The sequence below is a fragment of the Trachurus trachurus genome, assembly GCF_905171665.1.
Source record: "Trachurus trachurus genome assembly, chromosome: 6".
NCBI lineage: Eukaryota > Metazoa > Chordata > Actinopteri > Carangiformes > Carangidae > Trachurus > Trachurus trachurus.
In genome coordinates, this window is record NC_139897.1 from 2,261,022 (window position 1) to 2,272,452 (window position 11,431).

The following is an 11,431-nucleotide window of genomic DNA, read 5'->3' on the forward strand; positions in this document are numbered from 1 at the left end:
AAAATGCACTGTAATAAAAAAGAAAACAAACAAATCAATTACGTGCTGGTGACCTGTGTGTGGTCAGTGTGTCAAGGTCCTCAGTGTCCTGTTGGAAGAGTGGTATTTCAGAATGGTGGCATGTCTAAATGGTGGGATGTCGGAATGACAGCATGTAACCGTTCTACTTCTGTTTCATATCCAACAGTCAACCGTATTAAATAATTTCAAGTTTTTATTTTTTCACATGCAGCACATTGTGAAATGTGCTCTAGAAATAAAACGGATTTGATAACATCAACATGAATGGATTACATCGATAGTACTTGTTGGTTCATAACAACACATAGCGGGTGACACCTCCCCCTCGCAGCTCCTTCAGACGCTGGCAGTGTCGTAGCATGCCCAGGATCCCCTGAAACCGTTTGTCCACCTTCACCTGTGTGAACTCCCGGATGTCATCCTCCACCACAAAGTTCTGACCTGCGAGACAACAACACAGCAGAGACACCATAGTCTGGTCAGTCTGTACAGTGACTGTTCACTCAGACCAGATCATGTGATAGTGTCAAACTGATGATGTGTGTTATTCATGTGTAGGTGAAGATGTTCATGTGTTATTGAAGCTACAGTGTGGAGCTCTCTCTCTGTTGCTGAATAAAGTTTACAATAAAATCACAACGTGATAATAAGTTAATAACTAAACTCTTTGGTGAATGGTATCAGATAACAGGCCTTCAGGTCTGAACCTGCTCAGATGTGCTGCCTCCTCTCATCAGTCTCACACACTGCTGCACCTCTGTACCTTTAGTGTGTTTGGTCTCCTGCTCCTTGAAGCGCTGCTGCAGCTTTCGGGTGTGATTGTTCAGACTCTTCTGGGACTGATGGAGGATCTTATACTTGGCTGCTACAGTTGTGTTGATGCTCTGCACGGCAGCATTGACCTGGTCATACGATACACGCCCTTTCATGTACCTGAGAGACACACACACAGATAATTTCATCTCTTAAATCCACATTTGGCATCAACAGTCTGAAACTAGTCTCATCTTCTCTGGTCCTCTTCTATCTCCTGATCTCATTCCACTACCTTCTTTCCTCACCTTCTTATCATGTTCTGAACATGTTAGGATACCTGGATACTTACTGAGGGATACCATCAAACTCTGGCATGGTGATGATCTCCACCACTCGGACCTGGGTCCTAGTTTTTCTAACAGTGTCTGCCTGGGTGGTCTGAACAGCTGCAGCCTCCTCCTTCTTCTTCGTCACAGGATCATTTCCTCTGAGAGAGAAGATGAACATCAACATCACACAGTAGCACCACTAAACACTAAACTTATTCTTTTAAAATGAAACTTTGAGCCTTTTAATTTCTTCAGACTCCATTTGTCTGAACTGTGACTCTGTGGCCTCTGTGTACATTTACTGTCTCTCCGTTGTCTCACTGTTTCAGACCCTGTTCTTTCTTTCTTGTTAAAATGTTTTTGGGGATCAAAAGTGCAACTGATCTACCTGTTGGTGGTTCAGTTGTGGTTTTAACCTGCACACAAATATATATGATTTTGGGGTGTTGTTTAGCTCGGTTGGTACTTGGGTGTCCCTTTGCTACATGTCATTCCCCCTCTCTCTGCCTCCCCATTTCCTGTCTCTCTCTACTAGATAGATAGATAGATAGATAGATAGATAGATAGATAGATAGATAGATAGATAGATAGATAGATAGATAGATAGATAGATAGATAGATAGATAGATAGATAGATAGATAGATAGATAGATAGATAGACAATGGTTTTGATGTTACACAGTACAGAGAAAGATACGTTTGAAGCATCCTCACCTTGCTGAGTCTTTGTTCCTGGGCATGTGTGCAGGGATGTTGTCCCTCATGTGTTGGACATCATTCAAATCCTTCTCTAAGGACTGTTCAATTTCCTAAAACACAAACAAGTATTTTGTGGTTCTTCGGACCAGTAGTATCTGGAGAGACATGTCTCGTTCCTCAGTCACTGAGCTCCAGCTCACTCCATTTGTTTGTCCTGTTTCTCTTCACAAGATCCATCTAAGGATGATTTTAGTTTTTCCGCTTTTCTCACATGGTTCGAATTACAGGGGTACAGGGGCAGTCTGACCCCCCTCATTAGGATATGGACCCCTCCAAAAGGGATGAAAACAATAGTTTGGGGGAGGGGGAGTATACATAATATCATTATGCAATTGTAAATGTGACATAGCATTCCCCTAGCTGGGTAAAATCTAATGTGATACAAGTTTCTGACACCCTTAAAATGGACTGTACCATATCTGAACCTCCTTCAGGGTTGACTGCTGACAGCTACCCGAGGTTGTGTGTGTCACTACCATCAAACAGAGTGATTGGGAGAGACCTATAAACAGGTAACTCCTTCGTTTCGTCCATGTGTGGCAAATCATGTAAGCAACAGTCATGTACTTTTCTTCTTTTTCTTTACACCAAATTGGTCCTGCTGAGTAAGTGCAATGTACACTGTAATCTACTTGTAAGAGATAAATTACAAGGTACAGCTGTAGAAAATGACACATCTCCAAACCAAGTGTGTTTCATCACTAACAGCTTGTGATATCACCTTCAGAGCCTCATAGCTATCTTCTCCAGCATGTTCCCCTCTTTACTTCTCATACTGGCAGATAGCCTCTCAGTCCGAATGGGAAATGGAAACTCGTCTTAACAATATTTTCCTTTTCATTTTAAAGTTTCACAACAGTTGATCTGACTGCTCTCTGTCCTCACTACTTCTTCTGCAGTCACAAGAGTTCCAAACCTGTGCCTGTGCCTGCAGCTCAATTAATGTGACTGTCCAAACACTTGTTGCCTTGACAATGTCTGGGGCCAATAAGAAACAGTTTCTATAAAGATGAGTTTTATGTTCTGTTCACTGCATCATTCTCTCCTGCAGTTTATCACCACTTTACCTTAAGATGCTTCAGCTGCTCTTTCTGTTGTTGGACACATTTCTCAAACATCTCCAGAAGCCTCTCCACAGCAAAGATCTCCTGTCCAAGCTTCTTCATCTTTCCCTGAGGCAGCTCTACATGTGAACACAGAATATGGCATATCATGAGACATCATTTCAGCTTCATACAACAATGAAATAGTCATGAATGGCTGTATCATACCAGCTGCTGACAGGTCCAGTAAGCGGTGCAAGGACGATATCTTGAGCTGGATGTGGAGGCTGACATCTTCCAGTTCATTCATGCTGCTGAAACAGAGACACATGATCAAAAACTCATCATCACCTGGTTTCTGGTTAATGACATGGATCAAACAAATTGATGAGGAGGTCACACAAGTAAACAGTCTGAAATCATGCATGTTTGTGACACCAGCTTAAAGCAGAAGTAAGCGATCCGGTCGTTTGGGCTCATGCTGCGTTCCAGGCAGGCTTTTGAAACCGTAAGTTACAGCTTCATGTCACAACTTACGACTTTGTAGCGTTCCAGGCAACCCGCAACTCGCGTTTCTCCGACCTGTTGCCTGTGAAAGTCACTGTAACGGCCACTCGTAACTTCCGACCCGTGAACTCGCACCAGATCGAACTGGTACCACTTCACAGGTCGGAAAAACACGAGTTACGAGTTGCCTGGAACGCACCATAACTTCTTGTCAGCCGATGGAGTTAGCAGCCCCCGCCCTCGTCATGGATCTATTGGTCCTCGTCCCTACGTCACCACATTCACGCGCAACCATTGGCTGCACACACAGCCCTTCATGCCGTTCTCTCTCCTCATTGGATAAAACTTGTAGGATACAAGAAAAGTTTTCTCCTCGGCTCAGAGCAGAGCAGAGTGACTGACAGACCCGTGTTTCGGTCCAAACAATCTATGTAAGTGATTGCTGTCGGAAATATAACTATTTAAGACTTATGTTAACACAAAAAATACGCTTACTTCTGCTTTAATATAAACATTGCTCATTGTTTTATCGTCAAACTCTGGAGGCATCTCTTCAAGATGCACACAGAGAACTACCTCGGCTTTTCAAAAATAATTTAACAACAGAAAATGCAATGCTAAATATTTTACACTGTGAGGAAAATACTGATTGAACTAAGTTATATTCAAATGTTAAAGTTAAGTTCACCACACAGTTATGTTATGCTGGCGTCACGTAACTTACACCTATGATTTCATAGAAAGCCTTACTGCAAAAGTGCTGAAAATATCCGAGCAAAAGCTGCTAATTCTGCCTGTCAGCTCGCTCGGGTGCTTTCTAGTTTCTAGTGCATTAAACATAAATGTCACTAAATTCAGGAGCTGCTAGTTTTGCTTACGGGAAAGAAAGTGACGACTGGCAACAAGGCTGTTCAGAGTCAACATGAACAAATGTTTGTTGTAACTCACTCGGTCTGGCTAATTAACGCTGGGTACAACAGTGAATTCTGCAGTTAACGTGAGCCAATGTTAGCATGAGTCAGTTCAGACTAAACAGTCGTAGCTTTATCGGGTTTGTGAACATATAAAGTAGTGTTCAAACCTTTAACCGAGGTTTTATCAGAGGACTGACAGCCTGGATCCACGACGCTGCTCCGCTCTCCCGGGTCTGATTTTTCAAACACCGTCTTCTTCCTCTTCTGGTCTCCCGGTTGTCTTCTCGACGCCTTTCTGCACACTGCTGCCCCTCACAGGCCAGTGTCGGTATCACGTCATGGTGTTGACGGTCTCCATGCTGTTGCAGATAATTATAGGACTATTTTACTTACCCTAACCCCCTAAAGCGTTTATTGTATTTATGTATTGTTGACACTGACAGTCCATAAGTAGAAGCTTTACAGTTTGTTGTTGGTTGCAGGTTGTAGACATGCTTGCCCATCTGTGCTAGATCCCACTCAAGTCCACAGTGTCCTCAGAAACACTCATGTTGCAGTGCGCTTGTTTGCAGGTTGTGAGTTTTTGCAGAGGATGCATTTTAAGTTGTGGTATGCTGAGCTCTTAGGGCCACATATGGGTGTATTAGAAGGTTCTTATTCACTATTGTAAGACGTTATTATCATTTTGTATTGCCATCAGACTCTTTAATACTGAAAAATACAAGTATTAAAGAGTTGCACGCCTGCACATGTACATTGCACAATTGTTCATCGTGCACTAACTGAATTACTGTAATGTTTTATGTATCCTTATAATCTTATACAGATTTTGTTACTGTATCCTTAAAATTATTGCTAGCCTAAGTATTTTTTTTCTCCTAATTATCGTTTTTTTTTTTTATTCCTGTGACACAATAATTTCCTGCAAAGGATTAATAAAGTAGTATTCTATTCTATTCTATTCTATTACGAGAAGTTCTTTATCCATCATCAATAATTTGTGTTCTCTTCAACCAACGCCTGATTCTGCCTGACAGACAAAGCTCAGGGCCTCATTCGCTGATGACGTCAAACCAAGTTGTGTTGACAGGGGCTAGCAGCTAGGCTACAGCGGGCTACAGTCGGGATCGAGCACCGGGGACAATCCCTCACCGTCCGTGTCTCATGGTTTTCCGCCACTACGGGGCACCTTTCTCCACTGCGTTGTCCAGCATCAGTGTGGGAAATGCAGGATAGGACTAACATAGGTTTTGTCCAGCAAATACTCGGTTTGAAGTTGGTGCCGAGGAGAAACAGCACAGACCGAGGCAACGACACATATCTCAGCGACTTCTCAGGTGGGCTAATGTTTGGTAGCCGCTTAGCTACACAGCTGTGGAGCACTGCTGGAAAATTCTGTCCGAAATGTCACATTGTCGGGTGATGAATCTAACATAAAGTTTTGATTTGTTTCTTATAAACGCTCCAACTCCCGTCTATATACAGTATATCGCTGTAGGCTAGCTGTTAGCTGTAACGTTACGCGTTAGCATCGGCCAACTGCGGGATATCCGTGAAGCTAGCGAGTCGGACGAACGTACTGTCTGGTGTTACCTACTGCAATTGACAGCCTCAAACATGGTTAAATGTGTGTTTTAACGTAAGCTCAAACTGCTTTACATTGTACTTAGCTTTACCAAGTGTGTAGTGTAGGTGCGCTCAGGTATGGACATACAGCTTGGAGGAGCAACAAGTAAACTTAGCTTTAGCTTTAGGTTCTACCTGAAGCTTCTCTTCCTTGTGGCTAATTGATGGGCACACAAGTGTAAAAGAACAACACACTTCAACGTTGTTTGTGTTTACGTTTTGCTAGATACACTAACATCACATGAGGACACAATTTAAGTGATATATTAACCGGTACAAGGTACACACCATCTACTGTCCAGTTCCCTGACTATAACAATAGTGGACCAGTGTATGGATTACCATGGACTAGGCCAGGGTTTTAGGAGAGTAATACATACACTGTAAAGCATTAGTGCAATGTACTAACATACTCCTACTGTTTTACTGTGTACATACATGTTGAATGGCCATTCACGTGGTAAACATACCAGGGCTTATGTAAGACTTACGGTCTCAGTGTGGGACTCAGGTCTACCACAAACCATCGAATTGTTGGTCCAAAATCTGTAGCAGGTGTTTAACAGGATTGAGAGGTGGTGATTGTAGTGACCACATGCCAAATTTCACACCATTTCCATATTCATTAAAACATTCACCAAGCCTTTCTCCCCTGCACTGGCTCATATGCCTTCTTAATGTTTCTACACTTAGTTTAATCAGGATCTCTTAGGTTTTTGAGAACATGTGTTCTCAATTGAGGAGATGCAGACACCTATAAATAATAAATTATTGAATGGTCTGATGAAATGTACCTGCTGCTTGTACTATTGTCATGAAGTGATGTGTGACTGCATGATTGTGTGTCCGTACAGAGATGTGGTATGGAGTGTTTCTATGGGCAGCGGTCTCTTCTCTGGTCTTCCACGTGCCTGCAGCTCTGCTCTCCCTCGCCACACTGCGTCAGCACAAGATGGCCCGATTCATGCCCATTGCCATCCTTCTCATGGGCATTGTGGGACCACTGTGTGGAGGAGTCCTCACCAGTAAGTAATATGTGTTTATTATTTCCATCTGGATTATGATACCATCAAGTTTCTTCGGCCGCATCCTGATCAGAGTCCAAGTGTGGCTCATACTGAAGCAGACCAGATCTAATACAAATGGTATTTTTAGGTCTCACATGGTACTTCATCATGAAGGAAGCTTTTGTGCATTAGATGCTCATTATACATAATTAAATATAAAAATGTGTTACTAGAAATAACTATTGTAGCCTCTAAATTTGTTACAAGACTCACTAGAGCCAGATATTGGAGCTCTGGTTTAAGACTTATCCAGATGGAACTGAATAATAACCTTAAGGTCTTTTGTATTGTTTTCTTTTTTCCTGAAGGTGCGGCCATAGCAGGTGTGTACAAGGCAGCAGGGAAGAGGATGATCTCCTTGGAGGCTCTTGTCTTTGGGGTTGGACAGTCGTTTTGTGTCCTCATCATCTCCTTCCTCCGGGTGCTCGCCACCCTTTAGCAGTGCTGAGACCCGTCTGGCTGCACCTGATGCTGCTGGGTCGGTCTGACACCAGTCACGCTGTCTCATGACGGGACCGGACTCTTTTAATGGCACAAGACTGGATCCTGACAAATCCTGGTTCTCCACATCTGAACCAGCCAGACCTGGGACATGATGTCATTTCCTACTGATGGACTAGGACCAGAACCTGATTGGATTTTATTCTATGAAAGAAAAAGCAGTGTGTCAAGTCAACTGAGGGTGTGTGTGTGTGTTGGGCAGCACCACGAAGGCTTCCGGCTAGCTGTTGAGCCACTTGTATGATGTCCACTGTAGGACAACACCGTACTGCATTCACATCACAGGACAAACACACACACACACACACACACACACACACACACACACACACAACATAACAATTGAAGCTGATTATTTAAAAATCTGAAATAATCATTAGGTAATGACTTGTTCAGTTTGCAGTTACAGTCACTCCCGTATGTGAAGCAGCAAGATGCTGCTCTCCCCTCGTGCTGGGGTATAGGTTAGCATCAGGATGACACTAACCTCTCTCAGGGGCTGTGGGTGTGGGTGTGGGTGTTTGTTGTTCCACTGTCAGTCTGACAGTTTGACTGCAGAGAGGCTGAAGAACCAGCAGGCTGACGTGAAGACAATGGTTATATGCAAGATTCTTGCTTTTTTCCTTGAGGCCTTAATTTCTATTTTCCAACCTCCTAAGTGGTGTTTATCTTTATCTCTCACTGCTCTTTTTGTTCTTCCCTGTATCTTTGTTTTTTTTTATCACTTCAAGTCTTAGTACCTGTGTGTTGCAGTTAATTTAAAATTAGCAACTACAACCGGTTCTCCTTCAGCTAACCAAGACAAGTGAGGAGGGTTTTTATAGATCTCTGCTGTAGAGCAGCCTAAAGAATGTCTCCTCAGCTCGACTTCTTGGTTTGTTAGTGAATTCAGAGTGAAATGATCGGAGGTTTGAACGCTCTGATTCCTTAACAAACTCAGTTAACAACACAGATGGTTGTGATCCTCTCTCTTTGAGTGACGGTGTTATTTTACAGGTGTGTTATTTTGTGGCAATGAGCTGATTTGTATATATTTTAAATTATTTCCAGGTGTTTATAGCTTTTTTGAATTTTAATGACCAAATATGAATTGTTCTTTTATTTTTCTGCACTCAATGTGAAAAAGGATGGTTAAACAGAGTGGCACCCCCTGTAGTTTTTATGGGCTCATTATAATCCCATAGTCTTGAGTGACAGCTTTAGTTGCTTTTGTATCACATGCATTTGCGACCTGCATATACAGACATATGTAAATCTACACGTATTTGTTTCTGTTTGCTTCAGCACTTAGTAATAATTGAAAACTGGCCTCTGACACCACCACCAGAGATGAATTATCGTCGGCCGTTTTTCATAGTGATTTTATTATGATTTGATTTGATATTTCATTTTAGTGTTTTTAAACAAATATGCAGTGACTCCAATAAACACAGGAACTGCCATGCAGCAAACCTGGAGCCTTTATCTTTGATTATTAGTGGAGCAGAAACAGGACACATGGCAGAGATCCAGGCACAGTCTGTGTTGCTCAGTTGGACCATTTCTCCATTCGAGGTTTCTTGTGATTCTGGTGCAGAGTGTTTGCACATGACATTCCCACTGGAAATGTTCTCCGTCATTATGCCATAATGATCCCTTCCTGTCTTAGAAGTAGGACATGACCAGAGACTTCCACTGCTCCACCAACTCCACTGAGATTTTAACCTCATCTCCACCATTTGCACATTAACGTCCACCATTCAAACTGGTTACCTGGAAGCCAGTTGGGCCACTTTTTAAATACTGTTTGATTCAGAGAAGACTGAGTTTGAACAAGAGTTTGTAGCCTGTTTAAACTCAGGCAGTAATGGAGGGAGAACAGCAAATGTCTTCATGATCTGCTCTTCAAAATAAAATTGAATATGTTTCTTTAAAGCTTTGGGGAGCTTGGTGTGTTCATCATACTGTACATTTGTAGGGGAGTCATTTGAGAGGAGGTTAATGAAAGAATGTTTTTTTTTTTTTTTTACACAGACTTGGTGATTAGTGGAAAATCACAGCACTTCATTGGCTGATGCTGAAACAAATGAGCCTTGCCCTACTGTGTTTATGGTTGTGTAATACAGCTAGAGAGAGTGTGTGTGTGTGTGCGTGCTCTATTTTGATTCTAATCAGTAGAACTGGATATGTTTCTTGTTTGTTTGAAAATAGACAGCACTTTGAGCAGTCCGAGCCTAAATACTAATTGTCTGTAGGCGCTGTAACGTCTACCCTCTCATCTGACCTTACAGACCATGAACTCCTGCAGCATTTCCCAATCACGTCTTCTCGTCTTTGAGAGAAAAATGCGTAGGTGAAAGCAAATGTTTTGATGTGAACTGTTTAGACGGCACTACTGTAAATGTCTGTGCATCCAAGCTCAGTTGTCTCAGGGCAAACTAAGTTCAGCCTCACCCTTTACATCAGATTCCTTGGTGAGGTTGAATTCATGTTCTTGGAGGATACACTGGGCATGGAAATGTTAAACCATGACACCAAAAAGAAGCTTAAGTAAGACTAATGCACAAAGTTGATGCATAAGACTTCTCAGCCTGTTTTCACTTAAAAAAGAAAAATGGAGGAAAATAAAAAAAAACATTATAGATTTACACTCAATTAAATGTGCCATGAGAGACCACACTTGTATAAACAAATGCAGTCTTACACAGGGACATGGACATATAAGGACAAGACTGCATGACTGTATGAGACTGCATTTATTTTATCCTTGTGTGCCTCATAAACTAGGCTACTGGATTGTTCATTATTTTAGTAGTGTGTATAATAAATTGCATAATAAATCTATCTTTATTTTTACCTCATAATTTGGATTTGCTAATGAGAATTTCTAGTTTTGTCTTAATTTAAAAAACAATTTACTTTCTGTTTTCCAAGCAGAAGAGTGCAGCGATACAGACCGTTGTCCAGTACAGTTTTTGAAGAGCAAGGACTTCAAGAGATGAAACTCACTGACTGTTGGGATGTTCTTACTGTTTCTTTTTATTTATTTTGCAACAGGAATGGTATGCACCGAAAACTGCAACGGCTCATCCGATTTCACAATATACTTTAAATGTATAAATGTTGATTGACAACCGCACTGATGGAAGTGCCAGGAAAGAATAACAACTAAATCACTAAAATGACCAATGTCATGAAAATGCTGAGTATCTGATGATTTTTATTTTATTTTATTTTATTTCCCTGGTCCACATTCCTGGACCAATTTTTCAAAAGGTTTTAAAATTGATTTTAATATAGTAAATTAAGTGCCATTGGTGAATATTTTCATGAAATAAAAATGTTTCAACTATAATTGTGGTGTGATTTGTTGACCTCTAGTGGCGACCAGTGAAACTGCAACAACACTGAACCCATGCTGAGAAGGCTGTTTGTCAGCAAGATCTCACAAAAACTACAGAACCAATTCACAACAAACGTTATGGAGGGTAAAGATCATTTTAATTTTAAACATAAAGCGATGAAGAAAAGCTCAAGAGACCACTTGGCCAAAGCTGACCACCTGAAGCCAATCCTACGACTAGTTCCCAGTGTAAATCATGCTGTTTACAACTGTGCAATCAGAATCCTGATATGTGTACCATATTTTCCTCAGGGTTTTCTCCTATGTTATGATGAGGACACATTCTGATGATTGGTAGCCTACAAAATGCGAATTTAATTCCTTGACTCAGTGGTTCTGGTTCCCAACCTTTTTTGGCTCATGACCCCATTTTGACATCACAAATCTCTGGCGACCCCCGATCATGTGATCGTGGCTGTCAATCATGTGTCAGCTCAGATATTTTTATATGTTGCATTTTATTTGAGCTCGATTTATATTCGAGAAAGTGAAAGTATAGAATACAGTTGTTTAAGATTGTGTGTGG

At 41.5% G+C, this 11,431-nt stretch overlaps 2 protein-coding genes across 2 annotated transcripts; one reads left to right on the forward strand and one right to left on the reverse strand.

Moving 5' to 3' along the window:
• Positions 1-289: 289 nt before the first annotated feature.
• ska1 (spindle and kinetochore associated complex subunit 1) lies at positions 290-3,218 on the reverse strand (the record flags this gene model as incomplete). The annotated part of the gene is made up of 5 exons (XM_083973465.1): positions 290-462; positions 785-954; positions 1,127-1,264; positions 2,928-3,048; positions 3,137-3,218. The coding sequence occupies 5 exons, from the start codon at positions 3,216-3,218 to the stop codon at positions 314-316; spliced, it is 660 nt and encodes a 219-aa protein (XP_083829591.1). The 3' UTR covers positions 290-313.
• A 2,237-nt stretch (positions 3,219-5,455) lies between these two features.
• On the forward strand, positions 5,456-10,846 carry tmem170a (transmembrane protein 170A). Its single transcript, XM_083974510.1, has 3 exons — positions 5,456-5,666; positions 6,810-6,980; positions 7,331-10,846. The coding sequence occupies exons 1-3, from the start codon at positions 5,555-5,557 to the stop codon at positions 7,459-7,461; spliced, it is 414 nt and encodes a 137-aa protein (XP_083830636.1). The 5' UTR covers positions 5,456-5,554; the 3' UTR covers positions 7,462-10,846.
• Positions 10,847-11,431: the final 585 nt, after the last annotated feature.